At 32.3% G+C, this 21360-nt stretch overlaps 1 protein-coding gene across 3 annotated transcripts in view; it reads right to left on the minus strand.

Annotated features, from left to right (window-relative positions):
• DPYD (dihydropyrimidine dehydrogenase) overlaps positions 1–21360 on the minus strand; it is an 858879-nt gene that overhangs the window by 626722 nt on the left and 210797 nt on the right. For 2 of the 3 annotated variants that reach the window (XM_063624340.1, XM_063624342.1), the window contains exon 5: positions 12525–12686. In XM_063624340.1, the coding sequence (XP_063480410.1) occupies positions 12525–12686 (162 nt within the window). Of the gene's footprint in view, positions 1–10786; positions 11943–12524; positions 12687–21360 lie in introns of those variants that run through there. The other variant, XM_063624343.1, reaches the window with a different exon arrangement.

Consider the following 21360-nt stretch of genomic DNA (forward strand, 5'->3'; position numbering starts at 1 on the left):
AGTGGCTGACTTTTGTATATTAATCTTATATCCCTTTTTGTCAAAATTCTGTATTAGTTCCAGTTTTTCTGTTGATTCTTTGGAATTTTCTACATAGACAATTCTGTCATCTGCTAACAAAGACAGTTTTATTTCTTCCTTCTCTGTATATGTTTCCTTTCCTTTTCTTGTCTTATAACATTGCATTTGTATTCTTTTTAAGGTGTTCCCTTCCCTACAAATATTGTTATCACTTGGACTATTTTAAGATTATTTTAATAGGCACTCAAGATTTTGATGAATTTCAAAATTCCTGGACTCCAGTGATATGCTTAAACAAAGTAGTAAAAGTCACCAAGGAAAACAGTTCTACCTCAGTGGTAATGAAGAAGAATTATCTACAAGTGAATATCCTTTTCTAAATTTTACTTTTTAATTTTTTTACTTTGTAAGTACATGGTATATATTTTTTTAATTTTACTTTTTAAATTTTTTAATATTGTGGGTACATAGTACATTCTTGAGGAACATTTTTAATATTAATTTTCTTGTATATTCATCTTGAAAGTGCATTTATTTCACCACTCCAAATTGACTTTACCAGCATTTTCTCCATAATTTTCACATTACTTTGAAGAAAGGGAGAGATTATACTGATATTTAAAATGGAAAGATTGCAATGCAGAGAGGAGCCACAGGATTTTCTCCCAAGTCTCCTCACCTTCTGGAGACAGAAATAGTATAATTTTCTAATCATTATATAGTGTTCTATAAATGAAAAAGGACAAAGCATTGTAAATAAAAGTATATTTACCAATTCAAATTTGAGGGTAACTCTCGCTCATTTTAACTTTTCTTGCTTTCTAAAAGAGTATATAATGAAAATAAACATAAATGTTTGATAGCTGTAATTATTCCTCAATTACTCTGTTTGTTCTAATTAACCAAACAATAGCAAATATATACTATAGGGAAGTCATGAGAAGTAAAATATTCTTGGAAATTTTAGAACATCTCTACTAGTTGAAGGATAAATTTTAACAGTATGATTGTATTCTGCGTACCTCACAAGAGGATTATACTCTTGCAAGTGTTTAGCTTGATTTCATTATAAAATAAAAATAATTTCTGGTAATTTCTAAAGGAATGTTATTTCATCAGTGTAGGTCTAACATAAATATTAATAAAAATAATACATCAGTTTTTCTTTTGCTGGTTTCAGTTTCTTGAGTTACTTAATTAGTGGGATGAATGTCTCGTTACCTTTTGAATGCCTGAATGAAGAAAGATTGCTATTTGTGCATCCAAAAGTAAGTTACCTCAAATTACATACCTTCTAGGAGATGCTTCTCTGTAATTTTTCTTTGTTATTTGTTTCCTTTTGTAAAACAAGTCAAAGGAAATACTGAGTACATACTAATCACAGCATTCATTCTTTGAAAAGAAATATACTTGGGCTTCTTGGCAAATAGTTTTCTTCACAACAATTAGACCAGGAACACCAAAAGTGAGAACTGTGTTTCAAATGTATTAAAAATGATAAAAACTTCATGTCATGTCAAATTTTTATTTATCAAAATTACTGTATTAGTAATTCTCAAAGATTTTTTCCATAATTTTCATATTATTAAAATAGACATTGAGAGATACATCTGGCAGGTTAAAAATACTTTGTTAGCTGAAATCAGAATATTCTTTCATTCAGTTTCCTTTTCAATTTGGTAGGTATTGTTTATGTACCTCCTATGTCCTAGACACCAGTATGAATAAAAACATAGACTCTCCAGTAAGTAGCTCCCTGGATAACAGAGCACTCATATGTCCTAAATATTTTTAATAAACTATATTACTATGCAGCCTGTCTGGTACAGTGTTAATTTTCACAAATGGTGCTCTCAGAGTATTTGAGAAGGTAAACCCACCTGGAAGAGAAATTGACACCTAAGCCAAATCTTAAAAACAACAACAAAAAATATATATGTTATATTAGAGAGTACTTCACCTTTCTAAATACCAACTCTGAAAGTTAAAAGAGTAATGATTACTTCAGCAACCTATTGTGAAGATGAGAGTCAATGGTGATAACTTCTTGTGATGAATGCCTTCTCTTTACAAGGCACTCTCTGGGGAACTTAGTATTTGTATCTCCAATCCCAAAAATCTTCGACTTTAGGTATGAGTGTTCATTTTCTATACAAAGGAACTGACTCATAAGATCATAGTCCATGTTATTATGACTATACAAAAGTTAATTGGATATTTGATAAACCAGTTGAATAGAGTGGTTAAAACTGACCAAATATAGTTGAAAATGTAAGTGTTTATAGTTTGGTTATGAGAAACTTATCCAAAATCATATGCTCAGGACACTTACATTAGCCCACAGATAGGCAAAATAATCTACCACAAAGCCTGTTATAAGATAAAGTGCTGAATATTTCATGTAATTTATCGAATACAGTACTGAAAGTTAAAAATAATGTAGCTGAATGAGTATTTGAAGTAAGTTTTCTACTAAATGTGTATCACTTTTACACCATTTTAAAGTCAAAAATTGCTAAGTTGAATCACTGTAAGTCGGGGACTATAAGGCACTGTTTTTTAGTACATGGTCAGTTTTGATAAATGTTCTGCAAGTGCATGAAAATGATGGACTTGTTCTACGTTAGGCTCAGAAAAGTGTAGATTTCTTAAATCAGTCTAATACACTTTATACAAATAAACCTTACAAATTTTAAGTAAAGTTATGTTGTCATGTGTATAAATGTTTATGAATATTACATCTTTTAAGAGATTTTTTCATTATTTTTATTTTCCAAAACACTTCCTTGTCAGTGTTATAAAACTTTTTTTTACATCTTTATTTTTAAAACCTCAAAATAAGTTACAATTACTCTGGGATCAATATTTAATTATATTCACAACCATATTTTTATACATCGTTTCTTTTATCTTTCTTTCCACATTTGTTTCCTTCCTTCTAAAGAATAACTCTTAGTAGATGCTGATGAGAAATCTAAGGTCAGAGTAATCGTCATTTGGTTTTCAAGTAATTTGTTTTCCCTTTATCTTGAAGTTCTGATTCTCATTATGTTTAGTATTGCACAATATTACCACAACCCTGTATCTAGGTGAAGACCTTTCATCTTTCCTTTTTTCTGGAAAATTTTCCACCATAACTGCTTTAAGGCTCCTCCTGTGCCAATCTCTCTCTCTCTCTACTTTAGGAGCTCCTCTTACATGTGTATTGGAGTCTTAGAAGCTTCTGAACTTCTCTATTAAACTTTTCATTCATTCATATCTCTTTATTGTGCTCTGGTTGAATACCCAGACCATATTTTTACTTTTTATTTCTTTAGTTCTGCAATTTGTGCCTCTATCCAGCCCAAAACTGACCTTTTCTATTGAGATTGTCATTATAGTGTAAATTTACAGTCAACTATTTTTTATATTAAACTCACTGTTGATTTTTTTATCTCATTTTAGGATATTATTTTATACATATTAATTTTAAAGGCCTGATTATAATATTATTTGTGTTTCATTAGGATAAAGTCAGGTACCATCAGGTAAGTCTTTAAATTATCACTAATAGATTATCTTTCCTAACGTAGTTTCCACCTTTTTGTTTCTCATTTACGTTGAGTGAATTTTTTCTCTTTTGGTGCACTCTCCCTACGGCTTCGTATCAGGTATGTGGTGGCCTTCAATCAACAATACTCCTATCCCTCTCTCCCACTGCAGAAACAAGTTTCTCAAAGTGCAGGGCTCCAGTCCAAGGTGATTAGAGGTATCACAGAACCACATCACTGTACCATAGACACATGCCCACAATACCTGCTGTACAGCTTTCTCTGCTTCTTTCGGCAGCTTTCTATAAGCCTCAGCTCTGTACAGCAGTTGCACCTATTTTTTTATTGAACTTTCTATGAGGTGGAGCTGAGTCCAGTCCTCTACCATGCAAGATGTTTTTGGCGCTTAAGTTTACCCTAGACCACTTCCCAGCAGAAGTTAGCAGAGAATAACCTAGTCCCCATGTTTTTATACCATTTCTGGCCCAAAAGGTATTTATATTTGTTTTTCAGTTCACCTCTTAATCTTTTTTCTACTTTAATTAAATTTTACTTATCATTATTATTTGAAGATAAATGGGTGGCTTAAATGTTAACTTATAGCATCATGCCTTTTACAAGTGATTCATGTTGATACAATAATATTGCTTTATACCACTCTATATTATTAGTCATCAAATATTTTTATGAAAGTATATACATTTTTAAGTTGTTGAAGCTTAAACCAATGAATCTTTTAAAACTGTAAATTGCCCATGAAATTGTATATATTTACATTTATTTTTTAAAACTAATGTAGAAAAAAGTAACCGCAAATAATTTTAACCATGCAATTTTGGTAAATTTCAAAGTTATTGCCCCCAAATCACTGTAGCTTATTTTTAAGTTCTAGATATTAAGATACAGTTTTAAAACAAACTAAAATATTGTGATGAAAATCATCTAGCAATTCATCTGGCCCCACAGTTCTATTATAAACCACTGTGCCAGTAAGGAATATTTTAATAGATTTCTAAAGATTTTTGGAGAAGAATGTCAGATATTTAGTGAATTCTATCAAGACGTTATTCTTTTCTATTAATAATTGCATTAAGAGTAAAAGGAGAGACACAAATCAAGTCTTCAAAGATGTTACTTGTATCTGCATTCCAGAGAGACACATTTTACCAGGGTAAAAAATACTTATTTTCTTAGTGCTTAATGCATATTTTTCATCTATATCTTACTTCCCTCAGAAATAATTCACCTTTGTGTTTGAGGGTTGGGTGTTGGTAAAAAACATTCACAAATAATTGGTAGTACTATTTTAAATACAAGTAGGATAGAGAAATCTCATTTAAAGTGATAAAACTTTGGGATAATAGGGCAAGTGTGATATATCATTAATCTAACAACTATAGTTTAATCTATATCCTATTTATAAATGACCTGCAAAAAGTTATTAGCTATATATATTAATTTTTCATTATCATGATAATGTATCTTAGTTTTAGATTACATAATGAACTGATAGATTTTATCGATCAGTTTGTCAAACTGTATCATAAATGTGCTAGGCTTATTCCTAAATTTACTTGTATAACAGCTTTCACAAAGTCATACTTAGGCATTCCAAAATAAAATAAAACTGCAGATAAACACTTAACGCTTCAAGGTCCCTCGTCACATAGACCCCGCCTTTTTTTATTTTTATTTTTTTGAGATGGAGTCTCGCTCTGTCGCCAGGCTGGTGTGTAGTGGTGCGATCTCGGCTCATTGCAAACTCTGCCTCCGGGTTCAAGTGATTCTCCTGCCTCAGCCTCGTGAGTAGCTGGGACTACAGGTGCACACCACCATGGCTGGCTAATTTTTTTATTTTTAGTAGAGACAGAGTTTTACCATGTTGGACAGGATGGTCTTGATTTGACCTTGTGATCCACCTGCCTCGGCCTCCCAAAGTGCTAGGATTAAAGGAATGACCCACCACGCCTGCCCCGTATAGACCCCTTCTAAGGACCTGTATTTAAATTTTTCAGTAGTGCTGTAATGTAATTTCTAAAGAATGAACCCAACATTTTGTTATCTGAAGCCCCATAAAACTTAGATTCATTCCTGGCTACAGAAGTTAAAAAAGAAAAGAAAAAAAAAAAAAAAAACTCAGCCATATGTGTTGGTCTTACCCAACCTATTTCAATGTAGTAGCTTCATATCTAACAGAAAAACAAGGACTTGTGAGGTAGGGTGACTAAGTATATTTGGCTAGTCTAGAAGATGCAACAGATACTACTGTGGCCTTACAGCCAGAAAACCAGGGTTCACACTGAGCCTCTGTCTTTGACTAGTAACATTATCTGGGGCAAGTAAGAGTTTGTGAAGTAATGAAAATTAAACCACTAGGTTTGTATTCTAGATTTGCCTCTCACTAGATGTGATGTTGTGGAATTTAATTAATTTCCTGGAGCTTCCTGTTACTCATATGTAAAATGGAAATAATGACATTACTTGGAGACTTATTTTGAGGATTAATCAAGCTCTAAATAAAGTACTCAACATTGTGCAGGACACTGGGAGTTTATTTAGCATTAGCTGTGATTTTGTAACCACTTTGATTCTTAGTTTCCTTACGTCCAAAATGGAAAAAACATTACCTGTTTTGCATGCCCTCAAGCGTTGTTTATCAGCATTTTAGAGTGAGATATTACAAAAATGCACTGAAGCACTATGCAAGTACAATATAACTGCATTTTCTCCCTGCCTGATACATTCCTTTGCACTAAGGTCTAATCACCTCCAAAACCATGTGACAAAAATTAATGAAGATTGGACAGTAAGTCCAAGGATGCCAATGTAAACATATATGTCTTATTTCATTTACTACATTATTTCAATTTTTGGCTTTATTTCCTGAGAAACTATAATGTTTCCTAGGACTTATAGTAAAGAAGCAGTCTACAACAACACATAGTGCTGATCGATGCCCAATCAATGTTAGTTTGATTAGCTGAATCCTTACCTAGTGGGCTCTTATTACACTGGGTATTCACATAACACCTGCAAATTCACATAATTTGCCTGGGGTGGTCTTAGTTTACTCCTGCTGTACTGGATTGATTATTAATAATGTCCTGATCATTCTCTAACCTATCTCGGTCATTTGATCATCTTACTTATAAAGCAATCAACATAATACACAGCTAGAGTATTTCCAACCTCACTTTTCAGCTTATGCACAAATACTCATCTTTTTGATGATTGTTTTTAATATGGGGCTTGCACTTAATATTTCTGTCTCCACTCTTCTATTTGACAGATGAAATTTATCACAGAAATACATTATTTCAGAGCACACCTGCAATACTCTATTGTTCATTAGAATACATATTTCTATATTCTCCTAAAATATAGTTGTAGAATACAAAAGTTTAAGAATTTCAGCAACTTCCATATCCAAGGTGAAGATATGGTAGAAGTAATATTTACTCTATTAAAACAATCATATACTAATTTGAGTGAACAAGTTCCTTCTCCATTCCCAATTCTTCAAAACAATTATCGTGTTTAAGCAAAACATAAACGTTGATGTAATTTAAATAATTGTTAAATGTTCTTTAATGTAGTCTCACAAGACTTGACATTTTTAATTGTATTAGTGTATATTTACTGGACTAATTTAATTCTAACTGTGTCTACCCTTGATAAAATATAGAAATAAATGTTTACAGTTCCTTGGAATATATAGTATATTATTTCTTTAACCCTTAAGAAATATCCCATCTTCATGTTATTAAGGCATAAGAATAGTTAACAAAATTCTGAAAATGGTAAATCAAGAATAAAACACCCCATCATATAAAAAATATAAAACTGTAGCAATTAATACATTTTGTATCAGTGAATGGATGCATAAATAGATCAATGTAAAAAAAATAAAGAGCTCCGAACCCTGCCAAAAAAAAAACAAAAGCAGACAAATTCATACATATGATCTTACTATATAAAATTAGAGTTATTATAAATCAGTCTGGAAACAACAAACTACACAATAAATGGAATTGAGTTAACTGGCTCTCTGTAGAGAATCCAGGATGTGTGTGTTATATCATTAGATCCCTCCATCACCACACATACGACACAATGTACAAAGAATAAATTTTTTTAAAACAGATGAGGAAGATGAATGGTCAATAAACAGATGAGAAAGTTTCTAAACTTCAACATTCATTTGAGAATTCCACATTATTTGTACAATTATTTGTTACGAAACATAAAACATAGACAAGATTCATCAATTAATCAGAGTGCTTGCTTGGGAAGGGAATATCATGGCCTTTAGCATTTTATCTATAATATATGTTCAATCTAAAGCAAATAAAACAAAATACATTTTATATATTACATGAAAAAAATTCTTCAATTTTTAATTTTTTATTTTTAATTATTATGAATACACATTAGTGGCAAATGTGTATGGTGTACACGTGATATTTTGATAGATGCATACAATGTGTAATGATCAAGTCAGGGAAACTTGAGATATCCAACACTTCAAGCATTTGTCATTTATTTGTGTTAATGAAAAATCCAATTCAATTCCAGATAGTTAATGGGTACAAAAATACACTTACATAGAATAAGATCTACTGTTCAGTAGCACAATAGTGTAACTGTAGTTAATCATTTATTGTATATTTCAAAGTATTTATTGCATTACTGCAAATAGTATATGTTGATACGACAAGGATTGAGTAAAGTCAAATGAGAGGTGATAGTTTAGAAACTTGCTGAGAGCCAAAAAGGAAAATAAAAAAAATTTTAAGAAACATAAAAAAGGAAAATCTAAAGACAACTCTTTTCTGAATGAGTCACCTGATTTCATCTAGAATTGCATGTCAGTTCCATTCTCTTTTTTGGCTTAAAACAACAGCAATTTCTTACATTTTTAAATATTTCAATAGTTTTTGGGGAACAGGTGACTTTTTGTTACATTGATAAGTTCTTTAGTAGTGATTTCTGAAACTTTGGTGTACCCATCACCCAAGTAGTGTACACTGTACCCAATGGGTAGTCTCATCCCTCATCCTCCCACCCACCATTTCTCTTCCCCCTAAGTCCACAAAGTCTATTGTATCATTCTTATGGTTTTGTGTCCTCACAAGTTAGCTCCCACTTATGAGTGACAACATATGACGTTTGGCTTCCATTCCTGAGTTACTTCATTTAGAAAAATGGTCTCCAACTCCATCTAGGTTGCAGCAAATGCCACTATTTTGTTCCTTTATATGGCTGAGTAGTATTCCATGGTGTGTGTGTGTGTGTGTGTGTGTGTGTGTATCACATTTTCATTATCCAACCATTGGCTGATGTGTATTTGGGCTGGTTTCACATTTTTGCAATTGTGAATTGTGTTGCTATAAACATGTGTGATCAAGTATCTTTTTCATATAATGACTTCTTTTCCTGTGGGTAGATACCCAGCAGTAGGATTGCTGGATCCAATGTTAGATCAACTTTTAGTTCTTTAAGAAATTTCCACACTGTTCTCCATAGTGGTTGTACTAGTTTACATTTGTTCCCTTTTCAACACATCCATGCCAACATCTACTATTTTTTGATTTTTAAATTATGATCATTCTTGCAGGAGTAAGGTGGTATTGCATTCTGGTTTTAATTTGCATTTCCCTGATGATTGGTGATGTTGAGTATTTTTTCACATTTTTGGTGGCCATATGTATATCTTATTTTGAGAATTGTCTATTTGTGTCCTTAGCCTACTTTTTGATGGGATTGTTTTTTCTTGCTGATTTGTTTGAGTTTCTTGTAGATTCTGGGTACTAGCACAATAAAAGTATAAAATCTAAATACAAGTGAATAGGAATGACAACACAAGATCCACCCCCAACCCCACAATATACCATAAAATGGTATATTTCATAGATATTAGAAAAATCTTATAAAATGTTTTTGTGAAACAAATTCTATATTTAGATGTCAATATCATAATCCAGTATATTCCTAAAAATTCAGAATTGAGGTGGTAATTTTAAGTATAAATTTTCCAGCTCTCATTCATTTTGACACACAAATTCTGGAAGACTGGGTTTTTTTAATTTTAATATTTCTAGATTGCCTCCATAACTTTTTAATCAGTAGAAGAGAACTGATTTGACATGCAGCTAATTTTCTATGTAAAATCATTTTTTTCCAACTTTAGGCAATGGGTAAAAAGATGCATTCTCATTTCCTTCTGCTTTTCCAACAATTCATTAATTAAATTTCAGAGGCAGTGAGAGTCTAGGTGGTCTATTAAATGTAAATAATATATAATTCTTTCAAAATTCCAATAAATACACAAATAATTTTCAAAATAAAATTTTCAAGGGTTATATTTGTGCAGAGAAATTCAAAAACCATCATGTGACTGATAAAATCTAAACCAAACTATTATTTCCCAGTTATTTTATTGAAACAATGTTATGATAGGATTAAAATATTACTAGGGAAAAAAAGTGCCTCCTAGAGTGAGTCACAATCACCCCAGTAGCCTGTTTACTACATGAACACACCAGTGTGTGAAGGAAGGTTGCTTGTTCACACCACAAATGTGGAAACAGCAAAAGATTGAATAGGAATGACAACACAAGATCCACCCCCAACCCCACAAAAAAAAAAAAAAAAAAAAGCAGCTGGCCTCCTGATTCTACGTAAGGCTATGCATCATGTGATTTATTCCTTTTCCACTACGGTCCCTCCAAATCACACGCTCATGTTAAACTGGAGAAGAATAAGGTATGTACCTAACCAATAATGGCAGACTACTGAGTTGGTATTTTAAAAATCACGTGTAAGTCACAGGAAAAACAATTTTGAAAAATACCATACTATTGTAATCTGCTTTCCTAACCTTTGCTTAATTTGGTTGAAAAAATAGATTTGTATTTCTTTAAAGGTCAAAAAACAATCATTGTTTTATCAAACAATCAAAACATAAAATTATTTGCATCATATTGCACTTCAACTTAAATACTCATGTCAATAGTTTAGTAGTTTGAAAGAATAACATTTTGCACTTTGTACTTTTTTCCATGAATATCAGTGAAAAAGTAGTTACTCGTGTTGTTGTTTTTTTAACTTCCTAACAACTTTGACAGCTGGGCAAATTTAAGTAAACCACACACTGACCTAGGGAATACAGGACTTTCTAAAATCAGGCACCATAATCGGCCAACCCCCAAAAAAAAAAGGACAAAAAGCTTTTCTCAGTAGTTCCCACAAGGACATTTTTAATTTATAATTTGATATTGAAATCACAGTTATACAAACTATAATTGGAATGAAATAGGCAGATACATTCCTTTTCTAAATTCCTTGATTCACTTAAAATGCATCTACTGCAGTCCTAATCTATGCATAACTCTTCATTAGGTGATACTTATGGCAAGACCTAAGTGTGACCACTCTCAAATTTTAGTGAGTTTCTAATAAATTCTGTTCTGAAGGCACATGTCTCTTGTCTTAAATAGATTCTGCTCTGGGAATGGAGTGGTAGAACCAAGTAAGAGTTCCCAGAGGGATAGTGTTCCCAGAGAAAAGAATTAAAACCATGTGAGAGTTTCCAGAGGAATAATGTATTTCTCTCTCTCTCTCTCTCTCTCTCACACACACACACACACACACACACACACACACACACCTCTCATGACCAGATCAATTACTAACTAATGATATCATTTTAATTCATTTTGTTTTAAAATGCTGTGTTAGTTGATATACACAGTATGTGAGTGCATCTGTGAAAGCTTGCCCTGGTTTAATGAAGAGGCAATGGGTCCCCAAAGAAAGGTGAGGAGGAATTCAAGTGAATCTTCTCCATCAACTAAGGATTTTCACAGGCAGTAAAGATCATACTTCGTGCTGGTCAGGTAAGCCTAATGCAATTTTGAATTTGGTAAGAAAAGAAATTAAATCCCAGAATTTATTGCAACAATCCACAACCTTGAATTGTTTCTATTTTCTTATTCCCAGGAGCTCTTCTTTAGAATTAACCTGTCAGAAAGCAGGAAGGGAATAACCCTGATTTATTACTAAAAGCAAAGTGAGACTTAAGCTTGAGGAATATTATGGGAAGGGTCCTAAAATGAAAGAACACATTGTGTTTACGTTGACAAAACGAGATTGGTAAGTCATTAACTAAAAATCTAGTGTTGACAGGCACTTTAATTTGACCTTCTAGCCAACTAGTCCCCAAAGATTATAAAATCTTACTATACCCTTCATATAAGCTGATCATTTAAATGATACATGGGAATTAACCTGCTTGTTGACTCCAAATAGGAGACCTCAGAGAGCCCAAGAGTGTCTGGAGAATCAAAGTTTTTACAACTGATTCATTAAAGAGAAAGCCAGGATCAAAGTCTATGGGATAAATAGGAAAAAAAAGTGCTTTCATTTTATTTCATTATACATTTTTTACCCAAATAAAAGACTATATCCAATCTATAAGTTCACAAAATCTAATGACATTATTAATGTGGTTAAATAACATTACTCAGTTTCAGGGTTTTTGAAAATTCTCTAACCTTTATTACTCAAAGAATACAATGAAATATGCTGTATTTTAAGCTTTAAAGATTAAGGGGAGTTTCAGGGAAAATAATCCGTTAAGGAAGATAGTCTTTTCGTAAGAGGGTCTCCTTGCCATACTTCCATATAAAGTTAATGAATAAGTTCTATTTTTGGATCTTCTAATTTATAGAATTTCAGTCAAAGTATTTTAATAACCTGCTGGGATTGCAACTAATTTGACATATGGTTTTATAAACTTCATTTTTGTAGCCAAGCTGCTAAATAAAAATAAAGTTTGTTGTACAAAACATACTTGAGCTGTGTGTCACACTAAAAATGTTGGGTATCAACAGAGCACCAAGGATTAAAGTTATTTTAAGATATTTTTGCATGGTGATGGTAGTGGGGGGATGTCGTGTATATCATACATACCTCAGTAGCAAATTGCTGCAATCCACCAATATTAATGGGTCCCTCTTCAGTGGCATATAAATTGCATCCACCTACACAAAGATCAGAGGTTGGACATACCATTCCACAAGTCAGACCAAGTGGGTTGTCAGAAAAAATCATCTTAGCAGCTCCATAATAGTTCTGCAAAATTAATACAAAATAAAATTTTACTACTTAAAAATATACTGTAAACAGCCAAATTATGACAAACATTATTTCTTCTACTAGGTAATCAGATTGAAGATAATAATGTGTATAAGATGCATAGGTTTCAATACTACTATCAGGAACCATCAATTAAAACTTAGCAGAGTATTTGACACATAGGAATATTCAATGCACAGTATGCTGATAAATGAGTAACTAATCAATTTTGGAAAACTGAAGTTTAAAATATAATAAATGTTCTGTAAATAGTTTTCATTTACAAGTCATCTAACTATATCTTGTCAAAAATTATTCATTTCACTTTTTAACAAATGAAAATTAGATGGCATTGTCTGAACAAACTCAAAACCTAAACTTTAAAACAACAAAAAATGGTTGTACTCAGGTTATCCTCCATTTAACTAAATTAAAAGCAGCCAGAGCTTTCATTATTTTTGGAACATATTATTTCCTGAAAAAAGAATGAATAATAAGCTGAATATCTGGGAGAATGTTTTCCTCTAATCAAAAGGAAGAATTGCATCTGACCAGTACTCCTGAAAACTATCAAGTACATCAAAAACAAGAAAAGTCTGGCAAATTTTAATAGACAAGAGAAGCCTAAGGACACATGACAAGTAAATGTATTGTGGTGATTTTTATGATATCCTGGAACAGAAAAAAATGTAAAAATTAAGAAAATGTGAATAAACTAGGGACTTTAGCTAATAATCATGTATCAATATTATTTCATTAATTGCAACAAATATATCATACTAATGTAGGGTGTTAATAACAGGGGTAATTATGAGTGCATGTGGAAACTCTCTGTACTACTGTCACAATTTTTCCATAAATCTAAAACTGCTCTAAAATACATTTTAAGAATAGAGCTGATAGAATGCACTTAATAATATAAACATATTGCATTTATTTTTCCTTTGGCTTTTATTTATAATAATTTTGAAGGTCTTTGAAAGCACAGACATTGCTTCCATGAAAAGCCTCAGACATAAGTACAAATTCCTGGTGATTACAGAATACTGATGATAACAAAAAGTAACAATGACATTTACTATTTATTGACCCTTTAACATATCTCCAGCACTTCAAAAGACTTTTATTTACTCTTAGCACCAATTATTTTATTTACTGTTATCATCTCTCACTATATAGGATGTCCATTGATCGATCAAAAATTCCTAGATGCAAGAAGAGACAGGACCAAATGCCTGATAGTAATAAGAAAACAATAAATAAAATAAGCAAACTCCTAGATAATCCAGAAATTTAAGTCAGAAAAAAAGACTTTTAAAAATAACCTTGATGAAAATTCAGGAAAAGAAAAGACAAAAAAAGAAACAATTAATAATAGCACCAGAATACTGGAATCTGTTTAAAAAGAATCAAACTGACATTTTAGAACTAAATAAACATTTTAAAATAAAAGCTAATGCACAGCTTTCACAGCATTCGTGGTGGTTTAACAGTATTTGTCTTGTTCAGTGTCCCTTCAGCAATGAACAGTTACGTCTGCCATATAAGAATAGTTCTTCTACATATATTTTCTGAATATATAGTAAGAATGTGGTATGAAATTAAATTCACAAGCAATAAAATTGAAATATAAAGGGTCAATAATTAGCAAAGGATCATAAAGCAGATAAGTGGCAGAGGCAGGATTCATACTAAAGTATACTGTTTATGGCTCAATAGATTATAGAATCTAGTTACAGTGATCTTATTCAGCTACGGTCCATAACTTGATGTAAACACACACACGCACATGCATACACAGACACAAAAGTTCTTTTCAATATAAGCTGGAGGACATATAGCTAGTCCATTAGATTCATTACACTTTATATTAAGTAGTTTTTATTACATAGTTCTTTTAGTTGTGGTCTTTCCATCAGTTCAATGAAAAGCTTAATAAGTTAAAAGTCTATTTCTTTTAATCAAGAGATGAGGATCTGTTTCTTCCCCCAAATTTGATCAAATTTACCATTGTGTTTGTCAGAGTCTTCGGTAGTGTCTAAAACAGGTTAATAATAAATCATTAAGCTGTCAAAGTATAATATCCAAAAGTTAACACAGAAATATCTTACACACAGAGAAGAAAAATGTGTGAAAGATTATATTTACCTCATTAACAAACACAGAATAAAGATAGTAAAATCTGAGTCAAGGGCATTTGAGGCTGCCATGGCTTAATCAGTGAATTGTATAAAACATATAATAACAATTTATGCTAATTTCTGACAAATACTTCTAGAACATACAAGAGGGATTTATCTCAGGAATGCAAGGTTGGTTTATGTCAAAATATATACTGTATCGGTAGAATAAAAGACAAAAAAATCACACAATCATATTAAAAGACTCAGAAAAGGCACTTGAGAAATTCAACATCCCTCATGACAAAAGCTCTCAACAAACTACAAACAGAAAGAAACTTCAACACCTTAATAAAAGGCCTCTACAAAAACCTACAGTTAACATCTCACTTTATGGTGAAAACTGAATGCTTTCCTCCAATATCAAGAAAAGAATGTTCACTGCATTAATCAAGGAGTCAAAGTTCTCCAGAGACACAGAACGAATAGGATGTATGTGGGGTGTGTGTTTGTGTGTGTGTATACATATATATGTGTGTGTATGTGTGTGTGTGTATGTGTGTGTGTGTGTGTATATACATATGAGATTTATTATAGGAAACTGGTACACAATTAGGAACCTGCAAATTTCCAAGATCTGCAATTTGAGTCTGCCAGCTGGAGACACAGAAGAGCCAATGTTTTAGTTCAAGTCTCACTTGGAAGGCCTGAGAACCAGTTAAGTTTTAGTTTTAGTTCTAGTCCAAGAGTAGGGGAGAAAGCCAATGTTCCATTTCAAAGGTAGTCAGACAGGAAGAATTATGTATTTTTCAGGGTAGAGCTAGCCTTTTTGTTTTATTCAGTCCTTTAACTGATTAGATGAGGCTCACCTACACTTGGGAGGGCTGTCTGCTTTACTAACCTTACTGATTTAAATGTCAATCTAATTCAAAAACACTCTCACAGAAACATTCAGGATAAAATTTAACCAAATACTTGGGCACACAAAGTTTCAATCCATCGGACACATAAAATCAGCCATCACACTAAATTTTACAACTTCTATTCACCATAGCAGTTGAAATTTTTGCTAGATAATTAGGCATAAAAGGAAGGAGGAAGTGACAGTGGGGAGGGATAGAGATAGAGAAGGAGAGAGAGAGAGGGAGAGAGAGAGGGATGGAGGGAAAGAGAGAGAGAGAGATTGGTCGAGAGAGAGAGAGAGAGAGAGAGAGAGAGATAAGTTATCCAGATTGGAAAGGGAAAAACTATTTCTATTTCCATGTAAAATGATCTTGTATATACAAACCCTAACTAATCCACTAAAATACTATGAGAAGTAATAAAAGTACAGCAAACTTACAGGATTCAAGATTAAAATGCAAATTAATGGTATTTCAATATGTTAGTAATGAACAAACGAAAAATAAAATCAAGACAATAATTCCATTTACAAGAGCAACAAACAAAATAAATTATTCAGAACTATATGTATTAAAAACCGTAGAAAGTTCAAATTTATACTCTGAAAACTACAGAAAGTTGTTGAAAGGAACTAAATAATACCTAAACAAATGAAAATACATCCCATGATCATGGGCCAAAAGACTAATTATTGGGATGATGATACTATCCAAATTTATCTAAAATTTCAATACAATCTCTACTAAAATCCCAGCTGATTTTGCCAAAATTGACAAGCTGATCCCAAAATTCATAGGAAAATCCAAAGGATCCAGAATAGCTAAAATGAAAAATAAGAATGAAGCTAGAGGACTAACACTTCCTGATTTCAAAAGTTACTGCAAAGCTAACATAACCAAGATAGTGTGGTACTGACATGAGGATAAACATGTAGATCAATGTGATATAAATATGAGTCCAGATAAAAGCTTTCACATTTATGTTCAATTAATTTTTGAAAATGGTTCTAAGACAATTCAATTGGAAAGAATATTCATTTCAATGCTGGAATATCTGAATATCCACATGCAAAAGAATGAAGTTTGACCCTATCTCACACCAAACACAAAAATGAACTAAAAGTAAATCATATATGTGGGGGTCTGAGAGGGAATGGACAATAACTGCTAATAAGTATGGAGGTTGTTTTTAGGGGTGATAAAATTGTTCTCAAATTGACTTTGGTGATGGTTGAAACTGCAAATGTACTAGACATCAGTGAATTGTCAACTTCACTTACATGAACAAATAAATGGGAAGCGAAAATATCTAATAAAAGCTGTTATGTTTTAAAGCATGCATTTAAAGGAGTGGGAATCATATACTCAATTTAATAAAGGAATAATTGCATAAAATAGCCAGATTATACACAAAACTGGGCAATGACCTGTAGGGCAATAAAACATAACTTTTGGAGTCATTTTTCTTCTGAATAGAAATTGCATCTCTACTTGAAGTAAATCTACTAGTTAACATGTACATTCATAGGTTGAATTTTTAAGAATAAACACAGAAGTGAGCCAATGTTTCTTTCTCCTAGAAAACTAAATAGTACTTAGTTGTTCCCTTGTATTTAAACAATACTTTAGTATGATAATAAAAAGACAGTCATTTCCTTGACCTTACTTTCTGGTTTTGGATAATTTCACTTAATAATAATGAAAATGAGCAATTACTAACTTAGAATTAATCAGTCTATTCCTAAGCAAACATACTTAGTTCCTGCTGAAGCCCACTGATCTCTTCACTTAGTAAGAGCAACTGAGCAGGTCATCACTGTTAGAAATAATCTCAAAGTCACTGTCAGTATTCTTTCCTCCTCCTACATGACATCGCAGAAACACTTGACGTGATTCATTAACAAATATTTGTTGACTGACTCCATGACTCAAAATTCCCATTGTATAATTAGAAGTTTCCTTGTAATATAAAAACAGTATCATGCAAAAAAAATGTGATCTGCAATTGGTCGACCACTTTTAAGGATACTTGGGGTAAAGAAGCAGAGAAAAAAAACATAATCCAATTAAACACTTAAGTATCTTTCCACAAGAATATTGATTGTTTCATGGGCCCCAAATTGGTTTAAAGATTGCACATAAAATGATATCACAAGAAGAAAAAGAGACACGTTTGAAAAATTTCAACAAATAAAATATTTAAAGTTATACTTATGGCTCATGATTTTTCTATAGCTGTCAAACTATGAGTGCCTGATCTACTACTGCCATGAAATTGTCTAATAATTCTTAACACTCTCATGACTCTAAGTGTAACCCTTTCACCAAAATAAAATTTGTAGGAGGTTAAAAAATTGTTTTAAGTTAGTAAGAATTTATTGAATGTCTTCTAAATATAAAGGGTTATGTGTATGTTTATTTTTTTGAAAAAACAAGTATATGCTTCCTGATATCAAGATGCTTTAGCATCAGAGTAAGAAGTCATTTCAGGTTAAGGTGTCCAGCATCAGCTTTAAATGGGTAACAGTAAAAATGATTCTGGTTGTGACTTGTCTAAGACAAGAGAGAATCATAGCCACATCATTCTTGATTGATATGAGTAAATATTCAAGAAAGTTCACAATAGGGCTTGGTGTAATGACTTGGCAATTTGGCTGAGGTAATTCATTCACTTGGGAAAGATTATTAGAAGATATATTTGAAAAATATGCATGAACCAAATTATGGAGGATTCTGACTGGCAAGCTGAGGGATTAGTATTTAATTAAAGCTTTTTAATAGAAGGGTTCCAGTATTAAGAAACTAAGAAAAATACTGAATAGATGATGTGGAAATTCTCAGAAAGGAAGGGGAAAGGTAGGGAGCCTGAGAGAGGTTAAACAAAGATGCCTAGAAAGAGGAAAGCATAGGCATGTTTCATAGAATAAAGAAGCATGATTTTGAAAATGGGTTGAACCAATATTAAGCAATGATTCAGAGGTCACCTTTGCAATGTATCTATTACAAATAACTTTGAAGAAATGGTAGATAACTCCATTGTTTAGGGATCTTAGTACTCAGAGCCAAAGACACTCAGAAACCTATTAGAAGGGGAACACCTCCTCAATTCTTCCCACAGAGAATGTCAAGATCAATATCAATTTTTTCTCTCATAGCAAGTGGGAAGATTTCTTGAGTCCTCCTTCTACATAAGAGGTTTGATTTCTATTCTGTGAGCTCTTCATTCTTTTTAAAAGTAAAGGCTAGAAAATTTAAATTTAGAAGGGTACTTTATAGACAACCCGGCAGTCTCCTTCTAGAAAATACACACTACTTCAACTGGTTCATGTTATTCAATCAGTCACAAGCATTTCAGTGTTCCATCATGTGAGGAAAAAATGTACAGGGCTATGTCAGGAGGGATACAAAATACATATCTGATTTTTTTGTGCATAGAGATATTTTATGTACAAAACATTAGGACTTTCAATCCTTCTTCTAACAAAAATCTAAAGACAAAAATAATATTTGAAATGTTTGTGGTTTTCAAATCAACACATTAGGCACTGAATGTTCTTTGGCCCACTAATTTACCCACAATTTGCAGATGTTGAATTTTCTATTAGTCCTTGGGGTATTTAAAGCATTTCCATAGGCACAACATATGACATTTAGGTGAGTTAATTTTAAAATAATTTAACTTCTATACTTTGCTTTTTATTTTAAAATTACAGCATGAAACTGCATTAGTGTCATTCCTCCACAATTTAATGATTTCCAAAGTCATTATCAAGAAATGGAAAACTCGCAAGCCGCTACCCTGTCATATGGTATAACTAATTTAACAAATAGTCCTATCATATTCAAGTCTTCATATCACTACAAGATTATCAATACAGCTGGTGGATTTATTTTAAAGTGTTCTTCCTTCTTCCAATGACAGTTTTCACAGATGGAAGCACCCTTCCAAGATAAACTCCAATCTGCTGCATTTAAAAAACTACTTGGGCTAAACTTCAAGAAGTTTGCATGTGTGAGAAGGGTGAATTAACATTACTTTTATTTCTGGCTCAAGCTGTAATGGTGAATGTACTGATGTACATTAATTGAATAGAAAATGTCTCTAGCACCACAGACAGAAAGTACATGCACACAGAACACTCTGTCAAGCTGTCACCATCCCTCAATGAACAACCTGTGGGTCCTCAGATATTTGGCAAAGAAGAATGTAGATATATTGTGAACAGAACACATGAAAATTCCTGCCCTCATCGTACTGATACTCTCGTAGAAAAAAAAAAAATGGAGACAGAAGAATAGGTTTGACTAGTTTTATTCTGAAAAATTCTCTTTTCATATCTTAGATATACTACATTTTAGAACAGTTTTATACAATATGATTCGTTTTTAGAACTATACATTTAGTTCAGTGAGCCTCGTTTAAGCCTATACATGTAAGGAAATTAATAATCATTCCTGTAGAAGATAAAGTTTTTATTGATCCTGAGACATTTAACTGGAACAAAAACACAGGCACATACAAGCACGCGCGCACACACACACACACACACGTACACAAGCTTTGAAGCCATCAACTGAATTTGAATTCTGCTTATACTATGCACAAGCAATATGACTGGGGAAATGTCATATCTCTCAGCCTCGGTTTCATCACTTGAGACATGAAGATCAAAATTCTTCCTTCGTCAGGCATATTTATATTATGTATTTTTTTTAACTTTGCATGGATAAGATGCCTATTCCATTATGTACTATACAATAGATTCACTGAACTTAGGTTCCCACTCTACCCCTTTAGGCTTTTTGTCCCTAAAAAGATTTTGTTAAATGTTAATACTGTGAGTTTAAGATTTTAATATTTACTAAATAAATATTAAATAAATATTCCATGTTAGGAAGTAGAATAAGAAATACAGAAAGAAAGAAGCAAAATGTATGTAGAGAAAATCACCAATCTACCAAACCATAAAAAATCAACGACATGGGGGCATATAAATGGTGGTATAACTTTTTATATAGAACCTATATAAATTTTAAGTCACTTCTATTACTCCTATTTTCTGCATCTATCCTCCCTGCTCTATTTAATGAACTTGAGAACTTACAATTTTCCCCATGAGTTAGTCAAAATAACTTAGTCTATGTGTGCACATGTATTCAATTCCTTATTCATCAAATATGTGAGAGTGCTTTTGGTAAGCACTAGATATGAATGAAGAATCAATATTGTTGCCTCTATATTGTTCCAGCTAAATGAAATAAAACTTTCATCTGTATCAAAACCCATTCTTTTCAGATAACATTTCTTTTAAAGACCTTTATCAATACTTCAGCTTTTTTCCAATTGGAAGCATAATGCCAGAAAGCACTTTGTACAACAGCCTTTTGATGATTGCGTTTGTTAATATATATTTGCGGTAGTCTTATATTTTTATGACGTGTCTCATTTTTTGTTTTATTAAGGTCAGAGATCATGTCTAATCAACCCCTTTTGGCTGTAAGCATGTAGTCAACTACGTATATAATACTAGAAACTGAACTACTGATGACTACTTACCATCTTCTTTTTAGACAGAGTCTGGCTCTGTCACCCAGGCTGGAGTGCAGTGGCCTCCACCTCCCAGGTTTAAGCAATTCTGCTGCCTCAGC

This window comes from Symphalangus syndactylus, chromosome 12 (assembly GCF_028878055.3).
Source record: "Symphalangus syndactylus isolate Jambi chromosome 12, NHGRI_mSymSyn1-v2.1_pri, whole genome shotgun sequence".
NCBI classification, from domain to species: domain Eukaryota; kingdom Metazoa; phylum Chordata; class Mammalia; order Primates; family Hylobatidae; genus Symphalangus; species Symphalangus syndactylus.